Raw genomic sequence first — 21,978 nt, 5'->3', positions numbered from 1 at the left:
ATCGATGTTACAGGCTCTTATTTTGGTCCACAACCGCTCTCATTTTTTTTTATTCACCAATAACAATTTGTTACTTAGAATTTATTATAAAAATATTGTGACAACGTTGCAAAATAACTCAAAATAAAAAGAGACTTTTAAAGCAGAGACTTTTAAAGCACTAGAACGTGCTCCATTATGTGCTTGTCAAATGGGTTGGGTATTATTTAGTCCGGTTATGTAGGTTATTCCGTTATTCTTTGTTTGAAATAATTGGTCCATGACTTCATAGTTAGGCCCAAATACTCCTTATTTTGAATCACATGCTCTTTTGCTAGCTTAGATAACCTTTTGTGGCAATGATTAAGCCCAAATAATAGTTCTAATAACTTTCTTTTAAAATAAAATTCTCAAATAAACCTAAATCCAAATGACTATTTACTATTTAGACATGCTTCGTGAAGTAAGATTTATTTTGTTAAATTACTTGTACTTTTTAATTTTATTTAGTTTTACGCCATCATGCCATAAAATTTAAATTTACTACTTGCTTGGGCTGATGAAATAAATTCGAATAACAAAGTGCCTATCAAATAGTTTATTAAGTATTGAATAACACTTATTCAATGGTGTTGCAATGCAGTTGGAAGGTGTTTTAGAAAAGAGGCAAAACAAATGAAGAGAGATCTAGCTATGGCAATCAAACTGGGAAAAAAGACTTGTTACACAAAATTGTTGAAACAACTCTTCTACTAACCTAACAAGAGAAAGCAACACTACTAGAATAGTAGCATACTACTATTTCAATTGGCAAATGCACTGAAATTCATATTATTGACTGACTGGTTATCTTTTATGTTGATTAGCTAAATTGATCTATGATTTGTCTGTTTCATATTTGCATTATGCTTGTAAAAATCATGAGATCAAGATTTCACAGAATTATTGAAACAACTTTATTAACCTAACAAGAGAACTCAACACTAGAATTTTTCAAATAGAACTTCAAATAAAATCTCAAATAAAAATCCATGGTCTATCTAGACACAACATAAATGTTCAAAGAAAGAAAGGGTGCATCTCTAAATATTACAAGCTAGTCATCTACTTAAAAAACTCCACAACCCAAATATCAGATACACAACAGCCAAATCTGATGCCACTAAATCCAGTCCTAGTTGACAAGGCCATGAATTCTTGCTGGGTCCTTTCCTTTCCTCCGGGGTTTTGAGTCATCATAATCAAATCAAGATGAGTGGTGCTCTTCATAGAACTGCTATTCTCAGGCACAGTTGGAAGAACTGCCTCCACAACAATTACCTTTCCATCATTTGGGATAGCATTGTAGCAATTTTTCAACAGCTTCAAGCAGTATTCATCACTCCAATCATGAAGTATCCACTAAAACATCATCCAATTGTAGTATCATTTGTCTTTAATTATTGTTAACAATCACGAAATAAAATTACTTTTCTTCTTCACCCAAATTGCTATTTAATTACATTGTCTTTGAATTTATCTTGCTCCTTATAGTTTGACATTCAGTACTCCGAGAATTATATTGCTACAATCTCCTACACTTGGGAATGAGCAAGCAGAGTATTGCTTGATCATAATGAGATGTTGGCCACTTCTTCATTTTCTTCCTCCATAACCAATCTCAATCACTTTTTGACCTTGGACTCTCGTGTAGGTTACGTATATGTTTTTTAGATTTCATTCTAGCTTTTGATGTTTGATTTTTCAAAATTAAGGTTTGTATAGAAGTTAGATTTTTGATGGATTGCTACTTGATCATGCTGAGATCTTGGCTGCTTCATCCACTGGCCGGCCAATCTCATGCACTTTCTGACCTTGGAATTTCATGAAGGCTATTTGCATATATATTTTAGATTTTCATTCTAACACTTGATCTTTGTTTCAAAGTTCAAATTTTGTATAGAAGTTAGATGCCTAATTTGAGACTTGCTAAATCAAGGAATGTAGACATTTTTATATTTTGTACACAGATAGGTGTTGGCAAAAGCAAAGTCTTATATGCATTTTGTTGGGACAAAAACTGTAGTGCTTAGTAATTTTTTTTTTCAAGATGTATAAAAAGGTTATAGAAAATGTTCATAACTATATTCAAGGGTTTAAAGGTATTTGTTAGATGTTGGTAATTATCTTCTTTTCAAGATTTGTAATATTTGTATGTATAACCAAATAGATTAGTAATGATTTAAATGTAAATATTATTTTGAAAATGGGTTTTTTTTTTTTGTGTGTGTGTGTGTGTGTGTGTGTGTGTGTTTATTTTAATAAGGACAAAACTTAGGTATAGTATCTTAGGTACTATTTCTTAGGTTTCCCTCTTAAGATTCTGCCATGTGACTACTTAACTAAAAAATACATTTTCATCTCATGAGAAAAAATCCACATGGCAAAATTTTAAGAGGGGAACCTAAGGAACAGCACCTAAGTAATGTACCTAAGTCTTGTCATTTTAATAATTTTCCAACCAAATACATTTTTTTCTCATGTTTTTACTGTGCGTAATTAGCCATTGGTAGATGATTAAAACATAATATGCAACGAATTGTTTAAACATTTTGTAAGTCTGTGTTTTTTGTTGCCCACAAATGAAGTGTTACCACTTACCAAGGCGGCTACACAATAATAATAATATATAAGTTATAATATACAAAATACTAACAAAATATTGGGAAAATTCTTCAATTTCTTCTTTTTACTATCGTTAATATTTTCATGCGTTCATGCGAATCTTATTATAACTTGAAAATGCATCCATGAAAGTTAGCAACTCATGACCAGTTGTGGAGTCTACTAGATCTTAGGGAGAGGAAAATTGTCTTTTGGGCAAGTGTTGTTAAGGTCCGTGAAATCCACACACATTCGACATTTCCCATTGGACTTCTTGACCATGACGACATTGGCAAGCCACTCAGGATAAAAGACTTCTCGGATGAAACTAGATGTTAAGAGCTTTTCTACTTCTTCCATGACAGCCTTATTCCTTTCTAGGGCGAAGACCCGACGCTTTTACTGGACAGGCTTCTGTGTTGGATCGACATTCAACTGATGCTCTATTACCTGATCGTCTATACCTGGCATATCCTTATGGGTCCAGGCAAAGACATCTAGGTTCTTCTTCAGGAACTCTACTATCTTCTCTTTTACTGGTGGATCAAGTTCCCCACCCATCTTGGTAAATTTCGAAGGGTCTCCTTCTGCCAAGTCTACATCTTCCAGATCCTTAGTAGGCTTTTCGGACTCCTCCTTTACCATCCAAGTGTGATTTTCTTTGGAAGCTAACACTGCCTAGTAGCATTCCCGAGCTAATAGCTAATCTCCACGTATTTCTCCAATCCCGTGTGGGGTTGGGAATTTTACTTTGAGACAGTAAGTTGAGGTTACAGCCTTGAGTCAATTTAGCATAGGTCATCCAAGGATCACATTGTATGATGACGGGCAATCGATGACCAAAAAATACACCTTTTTTGTTATCTAAATTGGATAAGCCCCTACTATGACTAAAAGTGAAACGATCCCCTCTGGATAGATGCGATCTTCGCTGAAACTGACCAAAGGTGAGTTGAAAGGTCGAAGCTGTTTGGGGTCTAACCTTAGCTATTGGTAGGCTGTCATGTGGCTGTTTGACCCCATTGGCATCTCGTTCAGAAAAGATGATGTCGTTGTTGTTTGAACGGCGGTACTTTGTAGAGGGATGCCTGATGTGGACGCTGTTAACCTATCTCTGATGTGCCCTTTTCAAGGACTTGTACGATCCTCTAGACATGAGTCCACAATTATCATCCTTATTTCTTATATTGCCTGCTTTGGATGGTCTTCTTCATCATCTTTAGGGTTGTCACAAGACTTGCCCTCCATTCCAGATCGAGATTGATGATCTCTTTTGACTAACTTTTGGAGTTTCCCTCTTTGGATTAGTTCTTCGATTTGTTCCTTCAAATCATGACATTCATCAGTGTAGTGACCGTGAAATTGTTGGAAACCACAGTATTTCTTCGGGTCTCGTTTTCTAGAAGACGAGCTTAATTGCTTTGGCCACTTCAGGCTAGGTTTGTCCTTGATCTGCATTAAGATCTTATCTACAGACATCACTAGTGGAATGAAGTTCAACCTCTTTTTCGGAGCCTCTGGGCTACTCTTGCTAGACTTGGATTCCAACGAATGATCTTTTTGATCCTTCCTCTTACCCTGGGAGTCACTGGTTTCGTCCTTCTTCTATTAGCCAATAAATCCCTTAGCAGTTAATGTATCCTTCCCATTCATATACTTCTAAGCTTTGAATAGCAGAACTGTCATAGAAATTGGTGGCATCTTTCCCAACGAGAAGACAAGATCAGGATTGTTTAGCCCAGCTTGGAAAGTTGTCATAATAATCTAATCGTCAGCCTCATCAATCTCAAGGAAGGCCTTATTGAAACACTTCACATAATCTCTCAAGCTCTCCCCTTCCTGCTGCCTTATAGTTAGTAAGTAAGACATAGGCCTTTTGTGGCGCTGACCTCCAACGAAGTGCCGGACAAATGAGTCGCTTAGCTATTCGAAGTTTGTAATTGACGATGTTGGTAGTTTACTGAACCACACCTTAGTAACTCCTCTGAGTGTGGTAGGAAAAGACCTGCATATCACTTTATCCGGAGTCTGTTGGAGATTCAGGATCGTCTTGAAAGCCCCTATATGGTCAAGGGGGTCTTTTACTCCATCATAGAATTCCAGCTGCGGGAGGCAAAACTTAGAAGGCAAGGGGGATTCCAAAACAATGGATGTGAAAGGTGAATCTATTCTGTCGAGCATGCCATAAAGGTTCATGGCTGGTTTTCCCTTCATGGTGTTCTTTACCTCGTCCAACTCCCTCCTCAAGCTTTTCATCATCTGATCAACTATGTGTCGACTGCTTGGTATGTTCAGAAGTATCCTTGCCCCTACTGTTCTCGAGGCTGTTAGCTTCATCGTCATGTTGACTGCAGTTGCGTCATGGGAGGGAAGTATTGCTTCCTTTAGGACATGCACGACCCTTAAGGTCCTCATTCTGTTTCATTAGTTCTTGCACATTAGCAGTCAATGCTTGAATTTGCTAGGCCATAACCACCGGATCCAGGGGTGTTGTCATAGTTGAATCCATCAATTTCAAGGAACTTTATCGATAGAGATATAGTGACTTACGTCAAGATCTCCACAGACAGCGCCAAACTGATGAAGCGCAAATCCACCTCGTCAGTATGTTCCTCGTCTATGTCGATGGATGAGCTCATTTCCCTGTTAAGAACAAAGAGAATGAAAGATGAAAAACATTGGAATGGTGTTAGCCAAAGTCATTCTGATGCTTAAGTCAGACAATCACCTTTCGAGCTTATAGTAATTGTAGTATAGTAATTTCTCAATGAATCTACTTACAGGAGATGGTTGGCTTTATATAGCCTATGCTCTAGTTAATGCTCTTATTCGTTAACCTTCTTCCGAACATTTTCACCTGAATGCATTAAGGCATTAATGGTAATGAAACCCCCATTTAATCCTTAACGCTTGAACGTTGGCTTATTAAGGTTTCTGTTACTCCTTCTATGCATTTATTCGTTGCTAGCTGGCCTGGTGGAGTTTATTTCTAGTTTTAATGAGTATAGGGTCGTCCATTTAAACGGACGACCCTTTTTAGTCATTACTCGTCTGTGGGAGTTATTATGACTTCAATGTGCTTACGGTCGTCCTTGTAAGTGGATGACCATTTAATCACTATCCCTCATTAACATTGATAGACTTCCTAATCACAATGGATATGACGCTTATAACCAATATTTCAGTAAGAATATATATAAATATATATATATATATATATATATTAATATATGTATACACGCTTTTTTTTTTTTTCCTTGTAGTTTAGGGGAGACATTGCAACTACACCACAGTTAAGGGTAAACTGCTCATAGAATAGTTTTCTTTGATTTTACGTCTTCCTATTTAATTATATGCAGGCATGGAAAAATTGGAGGGAGGGACATTGCCCAATAATTGATATAATGTTTACATCCGCATTTGCTCATAGAATAGTTTTCACTGATATAATGTATGCCCATTGAATTATATCTTGCAGGCATGGAAAAATTGGAGGGAGGGAACTGCTTCACATATTGTTGATCCCACATTAAGATAGTTCAATAACTGAAATAATGAGATGCATCCACATTAGTTTACTATGTGTTCAAGAAAGTGTAACTGATAGGCCAACCATTGCTATGATTGTTCTTATGCTTAATAGCTACTCTATCACTCTTCCAGTACCATCACAACCTGCATTCTCTATGCACAGTAACTTTGAATCAGACATCTCAAGGTCTGATCATTCCAAAGGAAGCTATGTCCAACACTCTGCAAATGAGGCTTCAATTACTGAGTTATATCCTCGTTAGTGCTTTATAGAAACTAAAATAAAAAAGCCATATTTACACCAATTGTTTAACCAGCAACATGTTGATTGATTTTGTTGTATCTAAAGAAAAAAAGATTCTTGGTACCACGACTCGACCCTTTATTAGGTAGCACAATCCAATACAGTTTCAATAATTAAGCTCAGTAGAATTTGATCTTGTTTAATTTTTCTTTTTGGTTGTTTCAGTTTAATTAGCAATGTTTAATAGATTTTGGTTAAGTTCGTCGTCTCTAAATAGATTTTTTTTTTTTTTTGAATGAAGCTTTCTTTAACTTTAATTGAGAGAACAGTTTAACTGTACATGCCTTGTACTTCGGTTTAATTTGAAACCGCAAATTTTCACATAATATTTCATAATTATCTTAGTAGCAAGTTCTTAATAATAGTATAATCCAGATGGGAACTGCCGAAAAAAAAATGTTAATTCTGTGGTTATAAAAAATGCTTTGCATCTAGAATTACTCAAATTCAAAAGATTCTATCAAATTTGGTAGAATTGAATCTTGCAGTACCATAAAATCATCTATTATGAAATAAATCAATTTTCTAGTAAATTTATAAGTTAAAAAAAAAAAAAAAAAAAAATCTAATCAATTCATAGCCACTGAAGGATTTTTTTATTTTATTTTATTTTTTATAGTTTTGAAAATCTATATTTTAAATGGGCAAGATTAGGTATAATACTTAGGTGCTATCTTTTAGATTTCCCTCCTAAGATTCTGTTATGTATATTTTTTCTTATGGGATGAAAATATGTTTTTTAGTTAAGTAGTCATATGACAAAATCTTAAGATGAAAACTTAAGGAATAACACCTAAGGTTCTATATAATTGTACATAAGTTTTGCCCATTTTAAATCCTAAAATTTTTGGGTGTAGCAAATTGAACCTTAGAGTTTTGAACAAATTAAATCTTATAGTTTTGAAACAAATTAAATCCTCAGATATTAGAAATAATAAATTAACCATTAATATATATTAAACTCAAACACAGTGTTATTTCATTTAAATAGGCAAAGGTTTAATTTGTTTATGGGTAAAACCTCATGGATAAAGGGTTTAATTTGTTAGATGCACTCAAATTATAAGGTTTTAATTTTAAGTTACAATTTTTACTCTTTGATTTATTTATTTATTTTTTTATTTTTTTACTTTTTTAAATTTTTGTGAAACTACGGATTTCAGTTAACTAGTTTAAACTCTTCCTATGTAAAAAAATCAGTTGGTGTGTTAGCATGATAATAAAAAATATTTATAAAGCGAATACTATAAGTTAAAATTTTATCATATTTATAAAAGAAAAATTTTTGAAACCAACATTAATTACAAACTCCAAATGTTTTTTTTTTTTTTTTTTGATAATCTTTTTCAACAAACTCTAAATGTCGAAATATCACTTTAATGACAGCCCTTCTTGGTAGAAAGTATTTGATATATTAGATGTACTATATCCCCTTTCAAATAAATATAGAAACCAAATGAACTGGTCTAATTTCCTCCTTGATCAGAGACAATTTAGAATTTAGCAAGTGTTTTTTGAGTTGTAGGTTTCGCTGGACTAGTAATGTGTTCAATGCCGCAGCTGATGCCACTGCTAAGCTGGCTGTTAGGATTTGAAGTCCTTTTTCTTGTAATAATCTCAATCTCTCTACTGCTATTGATGATGTTTGTAACGCTGATTGCTTTCCCTTTGTTTCTTAGTTTGTTCTGTTAACCAAGGTTTCAATTAATCAAAAGCATAAATATAGATCTCATGTAAACTGGGTTCACACGTGAAGTAGAGGAAGCTATGCACTGAATAATTTCATCCAAGTTACTTAATTATCTTGCCATTTAATAATAACGCTAGCACGCACGGCCAGAGCTCTTTAGGTAAGGAAGTCAATAGTGAACAAAGCTTATGGCTTTTACAAGTAGGTTCATTTAATAGTTGCTCTTAATTTATTTTTAATGAATATTTTTAGGGAAGTATTTATAGAACTTTTATGAAATATACAAAAAATTGTCAAAAAATCAGTTATTTTTTTCTTTCTATTTTCATGAAAGGTTTATAAAAATATTTCCTAAACCAATGCTTTTAGGACATTTGTTAATAAAATCCTCTATAATTTGTTCATTGTTTCTTGTCTCACGGCCCAGAATTTCCTGTAAATACACATTATGTCTTATGGGATAATTAGCCAAAACATAAGCATATGTTGTTCATCAAAAAATAAACATAAACATAATCATGAGCATATGTTCATGGAAGAAAGCCTTTCGGCATACGTACGTAGGGCCTATTTTATTGTTATCTGTATCTTGAGTTCATGTAGTATACAGTTTTTACTTATTATATATAGTGAAATAATACAAAATAATTCCTCCCATAAAAATAATAATAATAGAAAATTGTACCAAAACAGCCATGGCAATTATAGAAGGAAGGCGATGGATTGAAGTTGATGGATCAGAATATTTGAAGCTCAGGTAATAACTGAGATATGTTTTTATTTAAAAGGGCGTGATTAGATAATGACACATTAAATTGGACACATAACATTATATTATTGGAGTGGGGAACTACTAGGTATTGTTGATGTGGTCCTCCATGAGGACTGCATAATTTCTCCCCCTCCCCTGCCACCCTCAAATATAGGGTAGTTACAAGGTTCTCCCATAGTTTAAAATCAAGCCGTTTTTACTTTTTCCCTTTAATATTTACATAATAAACACTAGGCGTGTAGCTCTTTTTTTCACTCACTCAAATTTTTTTTTTAAATTTAATTATTTATTTTTTAAGAATCCTTTCTATCACTCACTTGGCATTAGTTATTATTAATTAACTTAAAAATTTTAAATTGAAAAAAAAAAAGTGTTTGGATATATCTATACTACTATTTAAAGAGATTCTCCTGTTTGGATATCAACTTTTTAATGCCAAAAGTACCCTCAAATTCACATGTTTGGAAAGTTTAAATAATAGGGTTAGAAGTGTAAAATTACAAATTTTAAAACTCTTAAATTTTAGATAAATTCAGAAAGGCATGCAGTTTATCAACACATGGTTTTTTTTTTTTTTTTAATTACTTAGAAGGTTTTTTCTCCCCTTTGTTCGAACATATTTACTCTCGTGTTCCTACTAACTTTGTACTCCCAATAACAAGCAGTTTTTTTTTATTATCCTACGTGTCTCTCCATCTTTATCATGTTTTCTCTTTGTTATTCAAATTCTAAAAAAACAAATCCAATCTTACACATCTATTCCCACATTCCCACTAATATCAAAGGAAAACAATCACTCAAAACTCAATTAAGAAAGTTTGAATATATCATTTGTTTTTAATAAAATTTCATTATATTGCTTTCTCTTTTACGTTATCTCTCTTTCTCTAATTACTCCACTGCCTTCATAAAAGTGAGCACTTCATCTTTAAATCTCTCATATTACAGATTTTTCTCATCTTAATTTGTTCATTTTTTTTAAGCTAGCCTCATAACACTACTGAGTGAGCAAATGTGTAACTTCAAATTGGGATAAATTAAAAAAAAAAAACCAAGAAACTGTTTGAACAGAGCAAGAGAGATATAGTTTGAAAATTGTAAATGATAAAAAAAAAAAAAAAAAAAAATGTAATGTCTGAAGATGAAGATCATCAATAAATAAATAAATACATATATAAATATATATATATATATAAAATGTTTTCAGTTCATTTTTACAGTCACTATAAAACATAGGAAAATACTTTTTGAAAAATAAGATAGTTTTCTTTTTTTATTAACATAATTTTTAAAGTATTTTGGATTTATAATTGTATGTGTTGGAATATTAATGAACATTAATACTTGACTTCTTTAATGCTGAAATTTTAAGCTTTAATTGATTATTATCCCCTTTGTAAAACGTTTTCCCTTTTTGAATTCCTTGACCTCCTTCATTTCTGTGTCATAACTCATAAATTACACTATTCATTCAAAAAGGGCGTTGCATTGGACCTATAAAGGTTATTTTATTTAGAATTACAAAATTGAATGAGTCAAAAAAACTCATTTGGGTTGCATGTGCTGCAAAAAACCCTTTGGGTTTTATTGGTTCTAATGCATAATTGACCTAATTAAACAATTGGATCAACTGGGTATTGGTTCACTTGGTTACCGGTCCAACTAACCAGTCTGTCCAAGTTTAATAATTATGTTTTGAGCTAATTGCCTATTAATAGAACTTTCTTGGCGTATAAGGCAAGTCTTTTCTTTGTCAGAGAAGCAATTTATCATATTTGGAAAAAAATGTAATGTTGTATTTCTTGTACACCAAAAAATGGGAGTTATACCCTTATATAGGTATTATTGTAAATAATTTGATGGCTTTAACTCAAGTGGTCATCCATATGGTGAGAAGAGAATACTATTAGAAGATCATGAACTTGGTTATATCCTGCTTAAAGTCCCGTATACACGTACTTCCTCCATTTAATTTGTTTATCCAACTAAGAAATCTAATATTAAACAAACAGAAATTAGTAAGTACTATTGACTATTGACTATATATTCAAATGATATATTAATTAGAATATACATACAAATCGTATTATTAAATTTCTAAGTAAACCAATATTTTGCAATATTCTCAAATAGAGAGAGATCGAAGAAAGTCGCTATTTTTTGCCAGATGTTTCAATCTGTGGGGAAATCTAGAAAATTAGCAAATCTGCTTAAGTAATAAGGTGGAAAAATCTGCCTAGTTATTACGTGAGGTGAGTACTAACACACCCTAGTTATTACGCGTTTGGGCCGCAAATGTAGAAATTGTCGTGCATGGACCAAGCTAGGATATCACCTTTCATTAAACATACAATATATTTGCATGGACAACGTTGAATAAAGGATTGTAAATTTTTAAAGAATTATTTATTAATGCGATAACGTTGCTTCACTTAAGTTTAACCTCCTTGTCAATTGCACTTCTAGTTTAATTGCCAAGGTATTTGAATATTTCTGTTAAAAACGATAAAATATGTCAACCAGTTAAGTTAGGATACCACCTTTCTTTAAACATATAATATTTGCACAGACAACGTAGAATAAATAACTTTTAATTTTAAACAATTATTTATTATATGCGATAACGTTGTATGTGCTCCACTTTAGTTTAATCTCCTTGTCAACAGCTAGCACCTCTAGTTACTATAAAAGTACTTTCTATTTTACTTGCCAAGGGATTTTTCTTTTTAATTTTGATAGGCCAAAAATTGTATTGACCCTTTTGGTAAATTAATCAATTGATTGTCCAAGTTAATTAATTAAGTCAAGTTAACATGAAATAGCGTGATAGCACAAACAAATCACCATATAACTAAATGCAGCGGAAAATAAGTTTGACATAGGTGATTTGTTTACAAATGGAGAAGACCACCGATGCAAAACCCCACCAAGTGAATTTAAGATCACTAATTCCGAGAATCCACTATTATCAAAACAAGCGGTTACAAGTAAAAAGAATCTCAGTACCTAATATCAACCTACAATTAAACTCTTACCCCAATACCCAGTTGGACTTGTATTGTAGCGGCAATCTCTCCGTTCAATGCATAAATTCCAGTACATGACTAACTAATGATGCACGGATTCTAGTACGTGACTAACACACCAACTTGAGAAGAATTGTTGGCTACAAAGTTCTTCAATTCATCAACAATGAAAATCAGGAAGCTCCTTGGTCACAAAACCCTTGGAGTAAAGGCGCAGCAGCTTCTACAAAGAATATGATGAACTAGGGCAATTTTTGTCTTCGATCACACAATGCATGTAACGACAATTGAAACAACATGTGACGGTCCTTAAAATAATTCTTATATATGTTTAAGGTTGTGAGAAAGTAAACCCTACACAAGTACTCAAGGATATGCGTATAATTAGATCTAGAAAACCTGATTTCGTAATTCTCGACAGATACAACTTGTGTTGAGCTTTTGTCGAGCTTCAACAGTAATTCTCGATAGAAAGGATCCTGTCGAGACTTCTACCGAGTTTTAAAGAGTAGCACATTCTTCACTTGTTTCTTGGTCAGATTTGCATGGCTTCAATACTAAACATGAACACTTGTTTTTTAAAGTACTAAACCCATTATAGATCTACTCAATTACAAGTAAAGTGTGTTTTGTCAAAGGATTAGCCAATTACATCAAATATGTCCCTAACAATCTCCCCCTTTGGCAATCCGTGACAAAACCACAACAAACAAATGAATTATGAGAGAAGTCTTAAATCATTAAACTCATAATCACTTGTTGAATTATAAAACAAATCTAACCCTAACACAAACTCTTGAAAATTTTTTCAAGAAGAGAGTTCATGGCATCTTGTGTGAAACAGAAAATAAGGATTGCATACATAAAGAAACATGTGTATAAAGAGAGAAAAGAAACAACACATGGAAAGATAGGTGAAGAAACATACATCATCATATGAAAAGATAAGTACAATGTATATCAATAAATGGCCACAAGACTAGTATACGTTAGGCTAAAGTAAAAAGAAAGAAAAAATAAAGTACCTAAGAACCTCACTACATCCCTTAAGATCTATAAACACTCTCCCTAACAAAAATGTCCTATACTAACTCTCCCCCTAAGTACAAGGCTACTTTCAAACCCAAAACTACTCCTCCTTTTTGTGACGAATGACAAAGGGTAAGTCACCAAGAGGTTGTCATCTCATCATCACTGGAAGAGCTAGCATCCTCATCCTCATAATCACCATCATTACCATCCTCATCTGCCAAAGCCTCTAGAGAAGGAGATGGAGAGGGAGCAAAACCGCCAAGGCGAGCTTGTTGACGTGCTATACGTCTGACATGGGTGTTCACCTAACACATCTCATCAGTAAGAAAGTTAAGACAAGCATCCATGCACTGAAACTATGCCATGATGGCCTCGAGGGTCACACCAGCTACCGAAGAAGAAGGAGCAAAGGTGGAAGGAGCCAAATAAGAAGGAGCTGCAGGATCTGAATGATCGATCATCTCCGTCTGTGGCCGCTTTAGTCGAAGCTGGGCCTCGCTTCGTCGAACAAAACTGGCGCTGATGGCACCCATAGTGGTGAAGTAAGGAGAATCAGGAATGGGGATGGAAAAGTGGTGAAGGATCCACATGCTAGCTGAAGGAAAGATGAGCTTATCACAGATTGCCATATCCTGATATACATCAATGACAAATGTGATGAAGTGAGAGGAAAAGTCTATAAAAAGATTCTCTGAGAGGAACAAAAGAAAACGAGCACAAGGCTTAGTGATAGAGTTATAGTGAGAAAGTAGGGTAAGAGTAAATGTCATCACCATATTAAGGAACCTCGAACCTTTTGCAAAACCTGAGCATGTGGTGTTTTGCTTCCCACCCCATGTCGAAGGCCTCTCACAAAAATGAGACAGAAGCTCATCTCTAGACACAATCCGAAGACGATCATAGCTGGGGTGACAGCTGCATCTTTACTATAATCTCAATTCCCATATCAAAATATACCCAATATTGGATTTTATAACAAGCTAAACTTTAAACTAGCCATATAATAAACCATGATTAATTGACAATAGTACAAGTAGAATACTTTACTTACAGACCAAGTACGATTGGGCCGGGATCTTGACTATTGGGCTTGATATCTCCAAGAGTCCTTCCTCTTAAATTCAGGGTGAAAGGTTAAAGACAATTTGAGTTCGGAAAGTAAATTCATGAGAATTTTTTGAAGATGCCTCGAAAGTGGCTCAAATATTCCTGGAAGAAGATGACCTTGAATGACCGACATGGATGGAGAATGGAAAATGTAGAATGAGTGTGCAAATTGTTGATAATAATAGCAAACAACGACGATGGATAAATGTTATTATGTCAACATATAAAAAATGACTTAAAAAGGCTGGATCAGTGACCAAAGAAGAGGGACTACTATGGCCTGAGAATAGCTACACTGAAGGTTTGAGGACCATTGACAAAGAAATGACTTTATGATGAAGCATGTCACTGATTTTAAAATGTTGTAGATATAGAATCTAAAGAGAGACGAATCATTTTGTGTGATTTGGTAGCCTTACATAGGCAGACAGATCCCAAAATATATCGAGCAATGGTTTGCGACGCATGAAGGCAATATGCACGCGATACTCGAGGCTTGGATAATGAGCACAATGCATATTATACCTAAGGAGGCTATTGATATGATGCGTGGTTTGAGTAACATAGACTAAAGATGATGAAGGCACACATGATAAAAAAGAAAGTCTATAGAGGAGGCTACACATCACAGTGGTCCATGATACTTAGCCAAGATGACTGAGAACACTCGATTAGAAGGAATTTGCCAATGATGTTGAGGTTGTCCATATGCTGTCCACGACAGGGAATAAATTAAGAAGTACAAACAGAATGAGACCTTGGGTGTTGCACCAATTATAAGAACCATAAGCACGGTATTATCGCCGTGAGAAAATTTGTGTCTATCCTTCGAAATTTATTAAACCCAAAGTATGTATGCTGATTTTGGCACTGCCTTTGTAGAGGTCAGCTATCAGTCTAACGACAATCCATCTTACCAGAAATTACTCGGTATATATATCAGATATTCTACACCTCCCTGACAGATTAATGTGGATTTCATCATTTTCATGTGTTTAAGACTCACATGTGGAGTGCACTTATATGTGATAGGAAGCTGTGCACTAACAATTTCACCCATTTTACCGAATTAGCATGCAAATAAAGCTATAAGACCACTGCTCTCCAAGTAAGGAAGTCATTTATTCAATATAATATCAAGTAGTTTTTAAATTTTTTTTTTTTTTTTATGTGCCTTATGCACAGCTCGATCCCTCGATTTAATTTGCTTGTCCATCTTATAAATCTTACGGTTTAAGAAAATATTATTTACCACAAATTCTCTAAATAAAAGGTTATCAGTTTTTAAAATTACCTCTCTCAATTTAAACTAAAATTAATCAAACAGAATTTAATAGATTGTTTTTTTAATAATTCGATAATTATAACTAAAATTAATTAAATAGAATTTAGTATTTTTTTTTTTTAATAATTCGGTAATTATAGCGGGAGAGAGGAAGAATTTAGTAGAATTTATTGTAATTTTAAATTTAAAAATATAATTTAATACCATTGCATTTATTATTATTTAAGTGTTGAATAAAACAGTTGACAAACAAGATAGGAATAAATTAAGAGTACTTTCCATTTATTTTGAGGGCGCGTTCAATGAAAGTCGCTCTTTTGGGCCAAATTTTTCCATCTGTGGGGGCATCTAGCAATGTAGCAATCAGCCTAGTTTTTATGACCCTTTTTGGTGGAAATATCTGCCTAGTTAGGTAAGTAGTAATCCATCATCGACGGCATTAAAGCATACGCGTTTGGGCAGCAAATGCAGTAATAGTTGAGCATGGAGACTCCAGCGAGGAAATCACCTGTTAAGTATTCAAAGCGTGTGACACCCATTTATCAAGGCACAAATATTGAAGCATACAACACTTAACGTCAAAGAAACGAAAGTGTTGTATACCACCAAATGTTTTAATTTCAAATGCCTCGCACTCGTGAGTTATGACCAACTTTCACAACAGAGGATATTTTAGAAACTCCGATCATTCTTCAAGCACACAGTAGAGGAAAAAGAGAAAAGGTTGAATATTTCAATTCAACATTAGAATTTTCAAAATCATGGACTTCCTATATTTCGTAAAACGTACCACGGACAAGCTAAAACTGAGCCCTCTAACACTTCTCTATAAAATCCTATGATAAGGTTCTTTTTTAGACCAAAATACTGCCAATATTTCATGTAACACATGGCAATGGTTTCCTCAAGAACACTTTTCTTCCTCTCTGCCATTTTTATGCTCATTGTTCAAGCCTATGCGCAGCCAGCCTTCTTATACCACTTTTGTTTGAACGAAACTGGTACCTACACCACTAATAGTACCTATGAAGAAAACCTCAAGCAACTCCTCTCCTCCATCTACTCAAACACCAAAATTGATTACGGTTTCTACAATTCTTCATCAGGCCAAAATTCTGACCAGGTATATGGAATTGGACTTTGTAGAGGAGATGTTAAGCCAGATGATTGTCGTGGTTGCCTCAAGAACTCTTCTGATCTTCTCACACGGCTCTGTCCCAATGAAAAGGGGGCAATCGGATGGTACGACCAGTGTATGTTGCGCTACTCAAGCAGCTCCATTTTTGGACTCATGGAAACTAATCCTGGTTTCATTATGTCGAACACGAATAACATATCGTCCAATTTAGCTCAATTCAATGATGATCTCAGGGCCTTGTTGGAGAACCTAAGAAGTAAAGCCGTAGCTGGTGATTCTCTTCGTAAGTTCGCAGCAGGAAATGGATCCGCACCAGACTTTAAGAGATTATATGCACTTGTGCAATGCACACCTGATTTGTCTGATAAAGAATGCGACAGTTGCTTACAAGGCGCTTTTGAAGGTATTCCACAATGTTGTAGTGGGAAGCAAGGTGGGAGAGTAGTTAGACCCAGCTGTAATTTCAGGTTTGAGGACTACTCCTTCTTTGACGCTGCATATCTACCATCAACCAATCCCACCACTTCAGAAGGTAACATTACAAATTATGTTAAGATGTCCTGGCTTATGCTATATCATTTTTAAGTCATTTGCATTTGGAAGTAGATTTTGGTTTACAGTTTTTACTGAAGTTTATTAAAGTAAATGTATTTTAAAAAACAAAAACAGAAAAGGTTTTAAGAAGTTGTATATAGTTAAAATCTCTTAAGGTTTGTAATGCTAATTGACCAGGATCTTACACCCATAATGTTCTAACCAGAACAGATTTATGGTTTTTATAGGCGGGAATGGGTTAAGCACATCACAGACTGTCATCATTATAGTTGTACCATCTGTTGCCTTAGTGGTACTAATCATCTCCATCTACATCTATTTAAGAGTGAAGAGGCGGCCAACGAAGAAAGAAGAAAGTAAGTGAAAATTTGGTTTAAGAATCTGTATTCAAAAAGTTAGCTAGGCTTTGTATATATCAGCTATGTGCAGTAACAAATTAATGTTGAATCAAAATTTTCTATCAAGAAGTGACTTATTTTTCCCATAAAAAAAAAAAAAAAAAGTGACTTATTTTTATCATTAGTACTATATGCGTACGTATTTTAAACAGCGGTACTCTTCTTTAAATATTGAATTTGATTTATTAATATAAGTATTTACTTGCTCTTCGTGTAAAGATATTGATGATGAAATTGGAAGTGTGGAATCTTTGCAATTCAACTTTGACACTATTAGAGTTGCAACAGAGGACTTTTCTGAAGCAAATAAGCTAGGACAGGGTGGATTCGGGGCTGTTTACAAGGTAATTTTATAGTATAATTCTATGGAAAACTATATCATTTGCAGTAAAAATCTTCAAATTCCCTCATATGATTGCACGTATTTTGTTCTTATATATTGTCAGGGTATGCTCTATAATGGACAAGTTATCGCGGTTAAAAGGCTTTCAACAAATTCTGGACAAGGAGATTTAGAATTTAAGAATGAGGTTCTATTGGTTGCCAAACTTCAGCACCGTAATTTAGTCAGACTCATAGGGTTTTCAGTGGAAAGGAATGAAAGGCTTTTGATGTATGAGTTTGTGCCAAATACTAGCCTTGATCACTTTCTTTTTGGTATGTCTACACTTCTTTTTATCAACTTGTGCTCATAAATTTTCTTTTGGGTTACATGTCTTGTCAAAAAATACCTCCATTAAAATCAAATGCTTGATATGTTATATAGATCCTATCATGCGTGAACAACTGAATTGGGAAAAGCGTTACAAAATCATAGGGGGTATTGCTCGAGGGCTTCTCTACCTTCATGAAGATTCGCGACTTCGAATTATCCATCGTGATCTTAAAGCTAGCAACATACTTTTAGACGAAGAAATGAATCCTAAGATTTCAGATTTTGGCATGGCAAAATTGTTTTCATTGGACCAAACTCAAGCTAATACAAGTAGAATTGTGGGGACCTAGTAAGTATCTTGAGAGGGGAGAGCTAATATTTGTTTTCCTTAATAGAAATAAAATCAAACTAATATTATTAATGTGTACTATGTAGCGGATATATGGCTCCAGAATATGCAATGCATGGACAGTTTTCAGTGAAATCTGATGTCTTTAGTTTTGGTGTATTAGTGTTGGAAATAGTGAGTGGACAGAGGAACAACTGCTTTCGAAATGGTGAGAATGTGGAGGACCTTCTAAGCTATGTAAGTATGATCAATTTTAGTACATCTCTGTTCTTATGAGTGCAGCTACATACATATGTAGGTATGTATGTACGTACGTTTCCCCCTCTTATATATGATATAGTTGTAATGCTTCCTTCAATTTTAAAACTGAGCAATGTTTCTCTCTTGCCCCTTTTTTTTGTTAGAAATTCTGTCAAATTATATGGGAAGGGTGGGGTACAATTCTTATTATCAATTGTTCAATTAGAATTTTTTTTGCATATAGTTTTGTTGTTTTGGGGGACATTGCAACTAAACCATTTTTGTGGGATGAAAAGCAATATTAGCTCATACAATAGTTTCCTTTGATATAATGTCTGTTCATTGAATTATATCTTGCAGGCATGGAAAAATTGGAGAGAGGGAACTGCTTCACATATTATTGATCCCACATTAAGACATAGCTCAATAACTGAAATAATGAGAAGCATCCACATTGGTTTACTATGTGTTCAAGAAAGTGTAACTGATAGGCCAACCATGGCTATGATTGCTCTTATGCTTAATAGCTACTCTATCACTCTTCCGATACCATCACAACCTGCATTCTTTATGCACAGCAACATTGAATCGGACATGTCATCACAATGGGAGCATAATTTGGAGGCGACAAGATCAGATCATTCCGAAGGCGGCTATATACAACACTCAGCAAATGAGGCTTCAATTACTGAGCTATATCCTCGTTAGTGCTTTAAGAAGCTACAATTAAGAAGGCATATTTACACGAATCGTTTAACCTGCAACATGTTGATTGATTTTGTTGTATCCAAGAAAATAAAGTCATTGTTACCAAGACTCACCCTTTTTCTTGGTGACACAATCTAATACAGTTTTGCTAATTATGCTTAAAATTGTATGATCATGTTTCATTTTGCTTTTGGTTGTTTCGGTTTAATTTGTAATGTTTGTTAGAATTTGGTAAGGTTCATTGTCTCTGTTTGCGATTAGAAATATTTGTTTGTTGAATAAAATTTTCTTTTACTTATGTTGAGAGAAAGGTTTGACGGTATGTGTACATTAGTTTAATTTAAATATCACAATTTTTTACAACCAAAAAAAAAAAAAAAAAAAATTCATAATTACTAAGATAACAAGTTTTTAATAGAAAGATACATATGAGACTCGATAAAAACAATCTCAATTCAAAAGTTTTGAAAGGTTAATGTTTCATCACTACAAAAAAAACTGGACTATTGCGGCAAATGCAAAAACCGCTGCTATATGTCGCCTATTGCAGCATTTTTTGGGACTGCCGCTATAGGAATAGACTTTTGCGGCATCCTACAGTATCAGGACATAAAACCGCCGCCATATATATGTTTTAGCAGCGGTGACGTAGATATATGTTTTAGGGAGATATGTTCCAAAGTACTAAATGTGGATGAACTTGGGGCTCTTGAGAAGAGAATTGTAGTGACATTGTGTGAGTTAGAAAGGATATTCCCTCCCTCTTTCTTTACAGTGTTGGTACATCTAGTCATGCATTTGGCTAGCAAAGCCAAAGTTGCTGGCCCAGTTCATTATCGTTAGATGTATCTCATAAAAAGGTAACACATACAGTAACTTTGTCTATCTAATTATTTTTTTTTTTCACATCAATTTCCAGTTGTTGATCTTGGGTTTTCCAATAGGTACTTGTCAAGACTTAAGTCTTACATGCATAATAAAACTTATCCAGAAGACTCTATTACAGAAGGGTATATAGCAAAGGAATGCTTAGCATTCTGCTCACGCTATTTTAAATCAGCTAAAATTGCATTCAATCGGCCTGTAAGTATCCTTTCATTACGTATCCTTTCAATCGGTCATTACGTATCCTTTCAATCGGTCATTACGTATCCATTCACTTATTGCATTCATTTATTGGTCATTACGTATCCTTTCATGGCATTCAAGTACAATATTCTAACTTAACACTAACACGTTTATTTACATAGTGTACACATAGTGGAGATCAAGGTTGGTTTCCCTTTTCATGTAACCGATAATGTTATTCAAAAGAAGCACATGGAGAAATTCTATGGCTGGTTTAGGAACTATGTAAATAAAGTATATATATATATATATATATATAAAACTTGGTTGTTTATAATAGGAGATGTCAATATCTATATATAAAACTTGGTCGTAACGCTTAAGATAGCATACTTATAATAAATGATAGGTCATAAACTAAATGACCCCTTGTGATAGAAATTAATTAATTAATTAGTCAAGTTATTAATTAATCAATTTATCATGCAAACACGTGGTAGCACAAACAAATCACCAATAAACTAATAATACAGCGGAAAATAAATAACATGGTGATTTGTTTACGAATTGGGAAAATATAATGACAAAAACTCCACCGGGTGATTTTCAAGTCACCATTCCCGAAACTCCACTATTATCACAATAAGCGATTACAAGTAAAGGAATCCCAAGTACCTTACCAACCTACAGTTGAACCCTTACCCCAATACCCAATTGGACTTGTTCTGTAGTGATAGTTTCCTTTTCTGATGCATGACTCCAAAGTACGTGACTAACCAATTGCGCGAATCCCAGTACGCGACTTCAATCACTAACTAAAAAGATTGTTGGTTGCAAAGTTCTTCAGTTCATTCATATGATGAAGATCAAGAAAATACTTGGTCACAAAACCCTATAATACACATATACAGCAACTTCTTCAAGAGAAAGAGATGAACTAAGGCAAGAACTTCGTCTCCGGTCACAATTTTCTTGAACAGTATTTGCTCAAAACTTGTGCAACTTGTGGACTGTTTGACGGCCCTTAAAACAATCCTATTATATGTCTAGGGTTAGGAGAAAAAAAAACCCAAAGACATATTCATAGATTTCAAGAAATTCAGATTTGAATTCTGAAATTCTTAAACCTTGATAGATAGGAGATGTCGAGCACACCGGGCTTTGAACAGCTTTTTTAAGCTCGATAGATGCAGCTGTCAAGCCAGTTGTCAAGTTTTAATGAATTTGCACTATCAGCTTGTTTTCTTGGACAGACTTGAAGGCTTCAACACTTGATCTTGAAACGAGGTTTCTTGAAATATTTAAACACAACCTAAATCTACCCAAATACAAGTAAAGTGCGTTTTGTTAAAGGATAAGCTAATTACATAAAATTATGACATATGTTCTTAACATGTGAAACATATATGTCCTAACAATCTCCCCCTTTGGCAATCCGTGATAAAACCACAACAAACAAATGAACATATGAGAGAAGTCATAAATCACTCAACTCATA

The 21,978-nt window shown here is 34.1% G+C and overlaps 2 protein-coding genes across 5 annotated transcripts in view; one reads left to right on the top strand and one right to left on the bottom strand.

The window, feature by feature from the left end:
* Positions 1 to 1,083: 1,083 nt before the first annotated feature.
* LOC115960477 (caffeic acid 3-O-methyltransferase-like) overlaps positions 1,084 to 21,978 on the bottom strand; it is a 72,159-nt gene continuing 51,264 nt past the window's right edge. Inside the window, exon 4 of the mRNA XM_031079407.1 lies at positions 1,084 to 1,380. Coding sequence (XP_030935267.1) covers positions 1,084 to 1,380 — 297 coding nt within the window. The remainder of the gene's footprint in view (positions 1,381 to 21,978) is intronic.
* LOC115960474 (cysteine-rich receptor-like protein kinase 26) lies at positions 15,947 to 19,734 on the top strand. Of its 4 annotated transcripts, none has more exons than XM_031079404.1 (7): positions 15,947 to 17,039; positions 17,290 to 17,418; positions 17,680 to 17,804; positions 17,907 to 18,117; positions 18,227 to 18,464; positions 18,628 to 18,701; positions 19,065 to 19,155. In XM_031079404.1, the coding sequence occupies exons 1-6, from the start codon at positions 16,259 to 16,261 to the stop codon at positions 18,674 to 18,676; spliced, it is 1,533 nt and encodes a 510-aa protein (XP_030935264.1). In that variant the 5' UTR covers positions 15,947 to 16,258; the 3' UTR covers positions 18,677 to 18,701; positions 19,065 to 19,155. The 4 variants fall into 4 exon arrangements, with proteins under 4 accessions (XP_030935264.1, XP_030935263.1, XP_030935266.1 ...); XM_031079403.1 differs by having other exon boundaries at positions 15,950 to 17,039; positions 18,551 to 18,701; positions 19,065 to 19,734; XM_031079406.1 differs by having other exon boundaries at positions 16,987 to 17,039; positions 17,273 to 17,418; positions 18,551 to 18,701; positions 19,065 to 19,734.

The sequence above is a fragment of the Quercus lobata genome, chromosome 9, assembly GCF_001633185.2.
Source record: "Quercus lobata isolate SW786 chromosome 9, ValleyOak3.0 Primary Assembly, whole genome shotgun sequence".
Lineage (NCBI taxonomy): Eukaryota > Viridiplantae > Streptophyta > Magnoliopsida > Fagales > Fagaceae > Quercus > Quercus lobata.
Note: the sequence above shows the minus strand (reverse complement) of the source record. Positions and strands in the feature narration are given on the sequence as shown.